At 34.6% G+C, this 12,836-nt stretch overlaps 4 protein-coding genes across 4 annotated transcripts; 1 reads left to right on the top strand and 3 right to left on the bottom strand.

Moving 5' to 3' along the window:
• Positions 1 to 680: 680 nt before the first annotated feature.
• Positions 681 to 5,339, bottom strand: LOC108905695 (CTP synthase). The gene is made up of 9 exons (XM_018708678.1): positions 5,086 to 5,339; positions 4,786 to 4,956; positions 4,512 to 4,729; positions 4,290 to 4,454; positions 3,848 to 4,227; positions 3,156 to 3,460; positions 2,997 to 3,104; positions 1,103 to 1,321; positions 681 to 1,030 (listed from the first exon to the last, which is right to left on the bottom strand). The coding sequence occupies exons 1-9, from the start codon at positions 5,249 to 5,251 to the stop codon at positions 918 to 920; spliced, it is 1,845 nt and encodes a 614-aa protein (XP_018564194.1). The 5' UTR covers positions 5,252 to 5,339; the 3' UTR covers positions 681 to 917.
• Positions 5,340 to 5,508: 169 nt separating this feature from the next.
• On the top strand, positions 5,509 to 6,781 carry LOC108905737 (ribulose-phosphate 3-epimerase). Its single transcript, XM_018708740.1, has 3 exons — positions 5,509 to 5,987; positions 6,049 to 6,381; positions 6,436 to 6,781. The coding sequence occupies exons 1-3, from the start codon at positions 5,748 to 5,750 to the stop codon at positions 6,550 to 6,552; spliced, it is 690 nt and encodes a 229-aa protein (XP_018564256.1). The 5' UTR covers positions 5,509 to 5,747; the 3' UTR covers positions 6,553 to 6,781.
• A 296-nt stretch (positions 6,782 to 7,077) lies between these two features.
• LOC108905736 (putative methyltransferase C9orf114) lies at positions 7,078 to 11,024 on the bottom strand. The gene is made up of 3 exons (XM_018708739.2): positions 10,367 to 11,024; positions 10,041 to 10,310; positions 7,078 to 9,986 (listed from the first exon to the last, which is right to left on the bottom strand). The coding sequence occupies exons 1-3, from the start codon at positions 10,921 to 10,923 to the stop codon at positions 9,608 to 9,610; spliced, it is 1,206 nt and encodes a 401-aa protein (XP_018564255.1). The 5' UTR covers positions 10,924 to 11,024; the 3' UTR covers positions 7,078 to 9,607.
• Positions 11,025 to 11,297: 273 nt separating this feature from the next.
• On the bottom strand, positions 11,298 to 12,095 carry LOC108905709 (splicing regulator RBM11). The gene has a single exon (XM_018708692.1). It carries the CDS (start codon positions 11,975 to 11,977, stop codon positions 11,390 to 11,392), a length of 588 nt encoding a protein of 195 aa, XP_018564208.1. The 5' UTR covers positions 11,978 to 12,095; the 3' UTR covers positions 11,298 to 11,389.
• Between the last annotated feature and the right edge of the window lie 741 nt (positions 12,096 to 12,836).

Here is a 12,836-nt window from a genome sequence, read left to right as displayed (position 1 = left end):
AAATTAATCTAACTGCATAATAAATTTATTTTTTAAAATTTTTTTCTTAGAAATAATAGAAATTAAGTAAATTTATTTCCGGCACAATTTTAGTTTTTTCTTTAAAATACGATGGTTTTTCTGGTTATTTTGCCGTGGCCTGTCTACCAGGTCGCTATCACTTACAGCAATATCTTTCACTTCCTTAACCAGAAAACTTTGACCTGCCCTTATTCTCGGGCTAGTCTCTGTGGGGGTGGACCCGCTATTAGAACCACTAGGCTCGTCCTAATGCTCATCTCGATTCTTATGGTGTCTAAAGGGTCCCAGACTTCGTTCCATTCGTGCGAACAGGACTGTACAGACCAAATTGTGCAAACCAAAAAAGGCAATCTATCTAACCAAAACAAATTTTACACGATCGTGAAACTGTAACGTTTTTTTTCCACACACTGTGTCTGGCATGCTTGTGCAGCCTAATTGACACGAATTGATCGAAATTTGTGAAGCCCTTAAAAGGGCTTTATAGCAAATAGGCAACCAGCAATACATATTTATAGATTTTATTACACAGAAGGCTGTAAAGCCTTCTTAAGACAGACAGATAATATCGACCACTTTAGATATCCGGAATTTGACGCCCTTTGAAGTGCCTCTCCCAGGGATTTTAAGGTTCGGAAAGGCTAAATAAAAAATAAGTATTTCCTCTTTCAACGATTTATTGGTCAAATTGTTACCCTACCATAAACTTCTGCAAAAATAAATATAATCACCTATATAACAAATCATTTAAAAATACTTTTACGTTTGGAATCAATAATAATTTTAACAATTACACGTATATATATCCACAATTTTTTAAAATTCTATACGCTTGTCGGCTGAATAAAAATTTGCTATTTCGAATACTTTCAGAGAGAATCCGCAAATAAGCCGACTTATAATTCAATTTTGGAGGAAGATATACTGGAACTGCTGTAGGCACTGCTGCTATCCTCGTGATCGGAGCAAATGCCCAGCTGTCTAACCGTTAATTCATTCAATTCATCCTCTAAAAAAAAAATTATTACGAAATACCACTGATTCAGCATCACAACAAACATAAATTGATTAGTGCATTTACCGGAGTCGTAATAGTCAGACTGGGGTTCCCTCGGAGAAAGTTTACAGCCTCTGGCAAAGTAAGACTTGAGGCGATCCTTGGCTGCTAGAATCAGCCCCATAAACGGTGGAGAGGGATTCATGGGTCTCGAAAGATACTCGGGATGGTATTGGACCGCCACATAGTAAGGGTGGTTGTCCAATTCTAACACCTCCATTCGCTCCTGATCCACATCCACACCTTAAGGAACATATTTGTTTATTCAATTTTCATTCTAGTATACAGTGCAGCTCACAAAGAACCAGGACAACCCTATATTTTTTTTGGGCTTCTAGATGTACTTAGTCAAGGGAAAGCCACATTAGGGATTTTTTATATTCAACATCAAGCTACAAATTTCATCGATTCATAGTGCCGGATAAGTTTTTTGTTTCAGTTTAAAAATTAAAAAATCATTGAAAATGCCTTATTGGCACATGTGTACTCTGCTTATGGGTCTAAAATTGTATTTTTTTTTTCCTGCGTCTGTTGTCATATCACATCAGGTGGATTGATATTATGTGACTCACCTAAATTAGGTCAATGTCAGAGGTAACTGATACTGAGATTCACAATCTAAACATAGTGTTTTCAAAAAATTTTAACAAATTCTTTTCATTGAAAACTTATTTTAAAAAATATTGAAAATGTATCAGAATAGTCTTTGTAAACCTATCCACATATCTAGTCGAGGAAATAAAGCACTAAAAACGGCCTTACCTCCGAAATCTGTAAGATGTATCGTGATGCAGTTTTTTTGCATTCGATTCGTTAGAGCGTCCAGAAGGTTTGTGACCCTATCTGATCAATGAGAAATGAAAATTGCATCGGTGCATAAGAAAAATGCATTTTTAAAATTTGCATCTCGAAGAGTTAAAAAATGAAAAATTTTTAACTTGGAAATGACGGAAATGAGTTCAATTTTCCTACCCGGGGGTTTTTGGGGTCGCTGAACACGAATATCACGACGGCAATGGTCTCCGAGGTACCTAATGCCCAGGGTGGCCAGTTTCAACGTCGTCTCCTGCAGTTTTGTGGAAATTCGTTATAAACTTAGCTGAAAATCGTTACCTCGGGTTTTTTAAGGTCGCTGAACACGAATATCACGATGGCAACGGTCTCCGAGGTACCTAGTGCCCAGGATGTTCAGCGACCCCAAAACCCCCGAGTAGCAAAATTGAACTCATTTCCGTCAATATTTTCCGGGTTATAAATTTTTCATATTTTATCTCTTCGAGATTCAATTTTAAAAATGCATTTTTCTTATGCACCGATGCAATTTTCATTTCTCATTGATCACATAGGGTCACAAACTTTTTGGACGCTCTTACGAATCGAATGCAAAAAACCGCATCACGATCCATCTTACTGCACTGGCATTCATCTGCATTGACAAAAAAAAATACCGTAGCTTTAAAATGAAATATTGCAAAATCGTACAAAGCAATCTGTTTTACAAAATTATTTTCCATTGTAGTAGTTTCACTCTCTGCTATTCTATTAGTTTCATGCAATCGATTTAAAAAGAACATTGATTGCCAAAAACATGAAATTGTTTGTAGCGAAAGACACTGAAATTTAGTTTCACTAAAAATGAAAGTACAATATGAGACATGTTTAACAAATATCACCGAGAAGATCCTTTTGACTAAAAAATCATCAAATTGAAAAGGAGCTAGAAATTTGTAAAATAGTTCATATTATTATATTTTCCAAATCTGCATTTTTATTTAATATTAAGTCACATTTCTTATATTTTATAAATTTCATTTGTTTTAATGAAAAAAAAAAATCTACGCAGTGAACATATTTTTTTAAATGCTTATAGACCCTGTACCGCTGAAATACCAATCTTATAAATGTGTTTTATAATTACCAACAAACTGCATTCCATACTTCTCGAACTGTTCTATGTAATCCGGATTCACTTCGTACCTGTGCCTATGTCTCTCGTCGATCTTATCCTTGTTTCCATACAAGCGTCCTAAAAACACCCAACGTACTTATTTAGTTAAAAATGTCATCGAACGCTTACTTATTTTACTATTCGTCGCGGAAGGCTTGAAAATTGTCGCTCTTTTTCCTAATCGCATCGTACCACCCATCTCGCCAGTGTTATGTTCAGGCATGTCGATAACCACGGGATATTTTGTATCCGGGCAAACTTCAGTAGAATGTGCGTCTTCGAGCTTGAGGACGTTTCGGGCGAATTCTACGACGGCTGCTTGGAATCCCAAGCAAATGCCAAGGAAGGGCTTGTTGTTTGCGCGACACCACTGACACGTCCCTATTTTACCTTCGACCCCGCGTTTCCCAAATCCACCGGGTACCACGACGCAGCTACAAGAAGTTTTATTTTATTACGTCATACTCTGCTAGATCTCGTCTTTGTAATAGTAAGCCTCTTGAAATGATGTGGAAATCTCTTTAATTAAGCAATAGACTTAATATTTCTGGAAATTACAGTAATCCCCATGTGCAGTCATACAAAACAAATAAGTTCACGCTCGTGTACATTTAAATGTTACAACGTAAAACGAAAATCGAGTGATCGACTTCGAACTAAATAAGCCTTTAAGAGATGTGATTAATCAGTGCGTTCAGACCAGTGGGAGGCCTAAGTGTAATTATAAAGCATGTTAAAACTTTATTCAAGTCCTATACTGTTTTGCCACAGGTGCAGACTCTATATGGAAATCTTAAATTATTTAATTAATTATAACTTACTCGCACACACACAAATTGTGCCAAGCGTCATGGTAAGAAGCGGGATTTTCAGAGAGCATGGTCGCTTCTAGATTGGAGGCTTCTATAAACTTGATATTAACCTTGTAACCAATCTTATTGCCAGCATGATGTAAAGCCTTGGTGATGGATGTATAAGAATCTTCGAGCCTAGTGTATTTCCCTACGATAGCTACTGTTACCTCGTACTTTAAATGACGCATTTTTTCACCCAGATCTATCCAAGGTTTCATGTATTTCCTCATGGGGGGAAGTGGGGTTATGCCTAGATGAAGTCGATCGCTTAAGTATTCAGCCATACTGTGATTTTCCATAAATACAGGAACTTCATATACCGAGTTTAAGTCCGGTATACTAATTATCTGAGAATAATAGAAATATAAAGTAGCCGTTATAATTAAATACAAATTTTGTATAAACTTACCTGTTGAGGGGCCACATGACAAAAATTAGATATTTTCTCCTTAACACTTAGACCTATCGGTTTTTCAGATCTACACACGATGATATCGGGAGAAAGACCCAATCCTCTCAATTCCCGAACTGAGGACTGAGTTGGCTTGGTTTTATGTTCACCAGTTGTCCTTGGCTAAGGAGAAAATTTAGTTAAAAATTCCTGTACCTGACAAATTATATACAGTCTTACCTGTGGAACTAGGGAAACATGGGCAACACAGAAATTTTCACGTTTTACTCTGAACTGAAACTGACGAAAGGCTTCGACGAAAGCCATACTTTCAATGTCCCCTATAATACCCCCCAATTCTATTATACACACTTCGGGTGTTTTCCCAGACTCTGAAACTGGTTTCTGAGCAACTTTTTCAACCCATTCTTGAATAGCATCAGTAATGTGAGGCACCACTAAAAAGAATTAAGTCTTATAAAACTTCTTGTTTAATAATCACAAGACAGCATACCTTGTACCGTTTTACCTAAATAGTCACCATGACGTTCTCTATCAATTACTTGTTGGTAAATTTTTCCGGTGGTAATATTGTTTTGGCGATGAAGTGTAACGTTGAGAAAACGTTCATAATTGCCCAAGTCTAAGTCGACTTCTCCTCCATCATCCAAAACGTAAACCTCCCCTGAAAAATGACAATAGGATGGTATGCCACAGGATTGAGGTTAGGTGCGAGGTTAACAACCAGATGTTATAGATAACATATTTATTAATGAAATATTTTCATTTTTTGGCGCTACAATTAAAATCTTACCATGTTCGTATGGAGAAAAAGTACCAGCATCCAAATTAATATAAGGATCTATTTTAATGGAAGTAACCTCTATACCACAGCATTTCAAAATTGCCCCAAAAGAACTAGATATCACTCCTTTACCAACCCCACTAATTACTCCGCCAGTAACGAGAATATATTTCATAATTAAAATGATTAGTATGCGGAAATTGCTTTAAAATTATAAATTAAGAACGTACTGCATGTGGCGGCAACTTCAGTTCTTTTCAAAGGGTCTATGAAAACGATTTTGCGCAAAACGTTATTTCAAAGTTGGCGCTAAATTTAAAACTTTAATATTTTATGATAGGACTGTTTTAAAATAAAGAATAAAAATATAAAAAAAACTTCATTCTTTATTGATTACATGTTTTTTTAGATACACTTTTAAGTTAATTAGTCCCAATGTAGTAAATTTGGAACGTGATTTTGATAAGTGACAAATCATACTTAAAAAAAGCCTTGAAAGATAATTAAAATTGATTCATGCATGATCATTTTCAGATCAGAGAAAATGTTCACGTTTGTCGTTTTCTCCTCACGTTTCCATCACGCGATAAGCAAACCAATATAAGCAATGAATTTTTTAGGTTAAATTGCACTCCAGCTTGGAAGAGAGTGTGACGATTTGCCTCTTGAAAATGGACAGGAATTCGGTGAAGTGTAAGATTGGGCCGTCAGTTTTAAATGCCGATTTATCCCAGCTTTACGTGGAATCACAAAAATTGTTAGATAATGGAGCCGATTATTTACATTTGGATGTTATGGATGGTAGTTTTGTTCCTAACCTAACTTTCGGTCATCCTGTAGTGAAATGTTTAAGGAAGAAAATACCAAACGCTTTCTTCGAAACACATATGATGGTGTCTGATCCAGAAATGGTTTGCAATAACAAAATACTACCTCTTAATATATTAACTTTAATATTCTTTTGATTTCCAGTGGATAGAACCGATGGCCGATGCTGGTGTAAGTCAGTATACTTTTCATATAGAACCAGTTCCACAGAATGTTTTGCCGATTTGTAGAAAAGTTAGGGAGGCTGGTATGAAAGTTGGTTTAGCGTTAAAACCAGGTACAGGTATCGAGGCAGTACGGCAATATATCGAACATGCAGATATGATTTTAATTATGACCGTTGAACCAGGGTTCGGTGGACAAAAGTTTATAAATGATATGATGCCAAAAGTTCAGTGGTTAAGGCATAACTACCCTTTACTTGATATAGAAGTGGATGGAGGCGTTGGACTAAATACAATAAATGCCTGTGCAGAGGTACTTGATCGAAGAATTGTTAATATTATATTATTACATTTTTTTAATTTTCAGGCTGGTGCCAATATGATAGTATCAGGGACAGCAATAATAAATTCCGCAGATCAAAAGGCTGTTATCGCTAGTTTAAGAGAAACTGTTGAAAGCTCAATACACAAATGCAATGTCTAATTTGGCGCCCAATGTGATTCCAGTTACAGTATTGAATCAGATGAAAACTATTAACGTTGAGCTTGAAATTTTTTCGTTTGGGTTAGGTTTGTACAAAATTGTAAGTTGTATTCTAAGGTTTATGGAACGGTTTTTATACATTCCTTTGGATTACTGTTATTGGTTACAAGGTGAATATTTTTCGATATAATTTACATGTAAATTTAATCCTAATACACTGTTATATTTGTCAATTTATATTCTATATTTCATGAAAATAGAGAAATAAAGACTTGGATTATAAAAAAGCATTACTTTAAAGTTATCCCAAAATTTCACCAGGAAACGGATTCAATTTGAAGTGAATTTAAGGATCTTAATATTTTAGAAGTTAATATTGTCTAAAAACTGTTAAGGTTTGTTGGTAACTTGCTCTGATGATGTCGACACGATAATAATTGAATTTCAAGCTTCAAATTTACAAGTAATTTTTTTAATATGATTTATTTAAAAATATATAACAAATTTATAAATCTTAACCATTCATACAGGACTGAACTAAAACGCTTGGCTATATTTCCTACAAATTACTTAAAAAAAGTTTCTATATAGATGTCCATAAATGCAGTTTTTAAAAGATGTTCAAAATTAAATAAAATAGGGTGGTTTTGCCTTTTTCAGCTTTTGCTGGTTCTCAGTCACTAGAGGATATTAAATTAAATAATAGTAAAACTAAGACTATAAATTAAAAGAATATTTTGGCTACCATTGTATCATTAAATTAGAATATTGCTCTATCTTCTGCATAAAATATTACTTTATGACAGTCAATGTATGGTACAAAAATGTTGATAAAGTGACACTTTTTAGAAGGTAAAAAAGTAGCATTATTAAACGGTTTTAAAACTGGAATGAGATTAAATTTCATATTTTTTTTGTTACATTTAGGTTAAAATGAGTGTTGATGAAAAAACAGTCACAAGTAAACTTCAAAAACTCGTTCTTTAAGAACTGAGTGTAATATTCACAACTGTTGTCCTTTTCCAGTATTTGGAAACTAGAAATAGTTTTATATACTGATATTCTCATCTCGTATCTCTCTATTTTCGTATTTGTATGCTCAAAAAAAGGTTTTGAATGAGTTAATTTTCAACAATTTATTTTTTTAACATTTTTTATTGATTGACAATAGGACAAGCAGTTTTCGTCTGTCTTAATTTTTATTCATTCTACATTGTTAAATACCTTGACATTTTTAATGTAATTTTTCTGGATTATAAGTGAAATTGTGGGGAAAAAGGTGAATTTATATAATCATCGATGTTTAAAAAATGTTTTTTAAGACAAAGATAAAATAACTAATTATTAAATGTGGCCAAAAAAATATTCCATTGCAGCTAATTAGGTGACGGAAATTATGCCTGAATAACAGCATCGCATTAGCCGATTATTGGGATAAGTCAATAGACAACTAACATTATAGTGTTTGTAGAATTTTTTCATAAAACATTTAAATAAATGAGTATTATTAATGAATTAAATTAAATTTGGCTATACAAATTCTGATATCAAATATAAATTTGTATATAAATCCCTAATCGGAAATGAGCCGTTTTTTCCCTGGAGCAATATTTGTCCAAAAACGTAATGTTATTACGTTGACTCCAAAAGGCTTCCATATTTAAGTAATTTTTATTGAAGACAACGCAAAAATTATAAATTTATAATAATTGTTCAAAACGGCCTGTGGTAGGTTGTTCTTTAGTTCGATGCAAAACCTCTTCCTCAATGACCACTGTCCGTGCAATTTGTGGATGTCAACTTCTACATCTGGTTTAAAATTGCTTTTTTTTTAAATGACGATAGATTGATGAAAAAGTTGTTCGATAATGATGTTGGTGATTCAGATAGTGCTCAGGTTCTCTAGCGTTGCAACTTGCTTCGCCATAAAAAAGAGGCATATCTGCATACTCTTCGACTGATCCATTTCAACAACTTAGAAGCAAAATTTCGTTACAAACAAAACAAATTTGGGTCCGATAGTCCGATCATTTAATACGTGACAGCTCTGTTCAATTGTTTCACTATTCCTCACAGCGTGACACAGATGACATTGCATGGCTAGATTAGATGCACGCAAAAGTGCTTTTATCACACAGTTGTGGATAAAATCTATTTTTAACATCATATGTAGGACATGCAGTTGGTAAACATTTATCAGAAAAGATAAACGTGTTTTGTTTCAAATAATTTTTTGCGTTATTCTTAATAAAAATTACTTAAATATCAAAAGTTTTCTTGGTGTTAATGAGATAACATAAAATTGTTCTAGGGCCAAAACGGCTTATTTCCGACTAGGGGTTTATATTCAAAAATTTTCTACCACAATGTCCTCTATATCCCCCTCAAGTTTGGCAACACCTTTTCGAAACATCCTGTAAATCTAAATACAAGAAATATTCGATGGACCCGTTGATTTTAAAAACTTGTATATAAAAATCAAGCTTGGACTCTGCAAACTGAAAGTTCACCTGTACATATTAATGTCGTAATATTTATATTGTGTAGAAATAAAATACGAAAAGTAATATTTTTTCACAGAAATATGCTTTTCAACCAAGGATCTTTAGCTTGACTCGTGAGTCTACAAAATCAGCTATAAGGGTTTATCGGTTAATTCAAAGTTTGGGTCAAGGTTTAGGTAAATTCAAATTTGAAAATGTTCAAATAAAGTTTTCTCGCTGGTGCCTAATGCAAAATAATGACCCGTTATGCTAGGAAACAAACCAAAGAACGAAATTTGTTTTGATGTTCCCGCTGACATTGGATATACTTTAGGCATCTCTTCCACAGAGAACTGTCGATTTTAGAAAAAGTTCTTCTAATCGTTTGAACAAATGTTAATGAAAACATGACTTTTTTTTGTAGCTAAGTGTGAGAGCGAGAGCTGACTACAGCATTTACTTTAACTTAAATAAAATCACTACAACTGTTTTCTTCTTTCCGTTATAGAATCAACATTAAAAATTAGCCAAAGATTTTAGTTACACCCTGTATACTTAAAATCAGAATATCTTTAGTCAAATCTACTCATATCGTCACCACTATCAACCTGTTTGTCCCCACTATCAATTGGCACAGTTTCACTAACGTCTTCACTGAAACCTTTAAATTCAGCGCATTTTCCCTCAGGATTAAGTTTCGACCTTAGAGCAGCTAAACTCACTAGTATGGCCTCCTCTGTCCTGAGTGTTTTAGAACCTTGATTCGGTAAAGTATTAAGGTATTGATCAAACAGTAACTGAGGGTCATCGACTTGGAGCACGGGGTCATTTTCTATGGCTGCTTCTAGACCCTGCAGTCCTCCGAACATAATTAGGAGGTGTTTGTATTTGGGACAATTAAACTCGTCCACAGATGTACCTTTATCTGATGTTCCGATTATCAAATCATATCTGAAATTGAAATGCCCAAGTTTTAATATATCCATTGGTTGTTTAGTAACTTACCCGTCGTAAGGGCATTGCGAAAATACTTTTGATAAAGAATTTGCAATTCGGACAGAGTAGCCCCAGTATATGCCAGTTTCTTTTCGTGGTGTGGCTGGAGAAACAACAATTCCTTTTAGTTTCTTTGAATTGTCTTGTTGCGGCAATAATTGTACTGTACATCTTAAACCGGGTGTTAATGATTTGTCCACATGAACGTCTTTTAAGAGTCCCACATTTACGCAAGAACCTCTTCCACTTTTCACTGGTTTATTCAGAACCACACCCTCTCTAAAAATAAACAATTTTTGAACACGAACTTTACATTGCCTTCACATTGTATTCACCTATAAGCAAACTGATCATTGGGCCCCATATGATGAGGTGCATTTAGAGGATTTAGAATACCACAGTACTTTAAGTCGTTATGTATTGGAAAGAAACTTTTCCTCAAGTACTGAGGGCATTCTAAGTATTGAAGAATTCTACCTAGTTGTACACAGGAGTGCCTGGCTGTTATTAAACCACCGTTATCTTCAATCGTAGATTTCTTTGAGTTCGCTTCGTCACCATAATCATCAAATACTACTATTTCGTCGACTTGAAAGATACAAGCTGCCCTTGCTATCTGACCTGCCAGATAGGTACGCAGTTCATGAGACTGTGCATTTTCCAATATGGATCCAGGAACGGCTATTGACAATGTTGATATAAAAGTGGATATCTTATCAATTTTGGGAGTTTCTAATGTCTCTTCAGGCACAGTTTTGTCCACATTTAATTTTTTTTTGTTTAATTTTCTCATCATATTTTGTTCTTTCCATTTCTTTTTCTCTTCTTTTTTTATTTTGTTTATGTCGCTCCACTTCTGTTTCTTAGTTTTCTCTGTATTTATAGGAGCCATTTTTGCATATTCGTTTATATATGCATTAATTTAAATAACCCAAGATTTAATTTTAAAAACATAACATAACCTGTTTTTTTCACCAAGTTTTGTACATAACCGTACAAACGGTAACCTTGCCACAAGCTAAGGATTTTATAAAATTGTATAAAATCCTTGGCCACAAGCCACAAACGCATTCCATAGAACACGATAATCTAAGAAAATATGATAAACTTCATATTCTTATTTAAAAAAGTTGAGAAAAGTAAATAATAAATGTGATCAAACAACCGATTTTATATGAATATTTCTGTTTCTGCAGATTACTGAGATTGCACGGAATACAGTTGCATTGTAAAAAATATATAGGTAATTAACTAAACGAGAAATTAAAATTTTATTTCAAGTATGGTCTAGTCATCACAATATTTACATTGATAGTTAATTTTTAATAAAAAAGGTAATATAAAGTGTATAAATTCTTCTAATAATAATTACGATTATTTCTTCTATTGTTTCTGTCATTAAAATTTCTTCTATCCGTATAATTATTTCTTCTTCTATTAGGCGAATCATTCTGTCTATTATCTTGGTAATCATGTTTTTTGTATGCCTTGTGATTATCTCTATGTCGATCTTCCCGATCGCGAAAGTTATCGCGATAATTATGTTCCCGACGCCCTTGTCTGTTTTCGTAATTATGTACTTGCATGTTTTCATAGTTATGGTACTCTATTTGTCCCATTTTTGGGAAATCACCATAGTTTATGTGTTTCTGATGATCATTGTGTTGAACATTTCTTTCTCCTATCTGATTCTGTGAATTATTATTTCTGGGTTTTACATTGATCGGTTTGTCAAAGAGTCGAGTACCATTTAGTAATTGAAGGACATAGTTCACTGATACTTCGTGTTTGAATGTAATGAAAGCGAAATTGGATTTCCTCCCCTCACGGTCTGTAGGTATTCTAACTCTTTCCAATGGGGCAGCTTGCAAAAACAGTTCATATAGCAATTCCTCCGTTACTTGGTCTGACAAATTTCCACACCAAACTGTTTTCGCATCATCCATGATTGTATATTTTTAGAAAAAGTGTCTTCTAAAGGAATATAATTTTCAGGGCTTACGAAATTTTAAATTTGTCTGAGACAAAATAGTTGACGTTTGTTTATCAGTATATTATAGGTTAACTACAATTTCTCTTCTTCTTCTTCAAATCAAATAACATGGGTATTTAAACCAGAGATCATAGACAAATATTTTTTTTAGATTTAACTGTAAATTTCAGTGGATGGAAAAGTATGTGAACCAATGTAAACTAAATAACTAGCGTTGATTGAAATAATCTCTTATTTCAGTTAACGTAACTAATTCCCTGAATTATTCATTTTAATTTAGAGTATATACTACATGGAGGAAGCACGCTTACGGCGATAGTGTAGATGAGTGACGGAGAGAGAAAGAGATAGTTTGGGTACTAAATTTCTCTCTCGGTCAGACACGTGATTAGCTAACACTCGGCGGAAGGGCGGGATTTCACTACTTTTCCTCAGCGATTAGAGAGAGAGAGAGAGAGTGAGTACTCAAACTATCGCTCTTTCTCTGCAGTGTCAACAGTTTTTAACACGTGGTGCTTCCTCCTTGTCCTTGTAGTAGCGCCATTATTCTATGGCTAGAAATTGGCCTCAATGATTTGGGATCGAGGGGGATTATCCCTCTTTATCCTGCCTCATCTCGTGTAGGCCTGGACAGCCTTCGTAGGTGGGCCCCATCCGTCGTCTACCCCGACCGCAAATGCGGCCGGTGTAGGCGCTTTGTGGGACCTCCTTTTGTCCTGGCTGGGCCCCGCCGGCTAGGGCCCTTTCTTCTGGCGCTCTTCTTGCTTCGCCGGCTCGTCTGTGTAAACCCCGGGGGTAGTGTCATGTTTATG

This window comes from Anoplophora glabripennis, unplaced genomic scaffold, assembly GCF_000390285.2.
Source record: "Anoplophora glabripennis isolate ALB-LARVAE unplaced genomic scaffold, Agla_2.0 scaffold31, whole genome shotgun sequence".
NCBI lineage: Eukaryota > Metazoa > Arthropoda > Insecta > Coleoptera > Cerambycidae > Anoplophora > Anoplophora glabripennis.
Note: the sequence above shows the minus strand (reverse complement) of the source record. Positions and strands in the feature narration are given on the sequence as shown.

Bases quoted from the DNA above. Each gene is read 5' to 3' on its own strand.
- LOC108905695 (XM_018708678.1), bottom strand. From the start codon at position 5,251: ATGAAATATATTCTCGTTACTGGCGGAGTAATTAGTGGGGTTGGTAAA. The intron at 4,957-5,085 runs GTAAGATTTTAA...GTCATTTTTCAG, and splicing joins TTTTTCTCCATACGAACATG to GGGAGGTTTACGTTTTGGAT. The intron at 3,105-3,155 runs GTAAGCGTTCGA...GGGTGTTTTTAG, and splicing joins CGCGACGAATAGTAAAATAA to GACGCTTGTATGGAAACAAG.
- LOC108905737 (XM_018708740.1), top strand. From the start codon at position 5,748: ATGGACAGGAATTCGGTGAAGTGTAAGATTGGGCCGTCAGTTTTAAAT. The intron at 5,988-6,048 runs GTTTGCAATAAC...TTTGATTTCCAG, and splicing joins TGGTGTCTGATCCAGAAATG to TGGATAGAACCGATGGCCGA. The intron at 6,382-6,435 runs GTACTTGATCGA...TTTAATTTTCAG, and splicing joins CAATAAATGCCTGTGCAGAG to GCTGGTGCCAATATGATAGT.
- LOC108905736 (XM_018708739.2), bottom strand. From the start codon at position 10,923: ATGGCTCCTATAAATACAGAGAAAACTAAGAAACAGAAGTGGAGCGAC. The intron at 10,311-10,366 runs GTGAATACAATG...GTTTATTTTTAG, and splicing joins AATGATCAGTTTGCTTATAG to AGAGGGTGTGGTTCTGAATA. The intron at 9,987-10,040 runs GTAAGTTACTAA...TTTCAATTTCAG, and splicing joins TCGCAATGCCCTTACGACGG to ATATGATTTGATAATCGGAA.
- LOC108905709 (XM_018708692.1), bottom strand. From the start codon at position 11,977: ATGGATGATGCGAAAACAGTTTGGTGTGGAAATTTGTCAGACCAAGTA.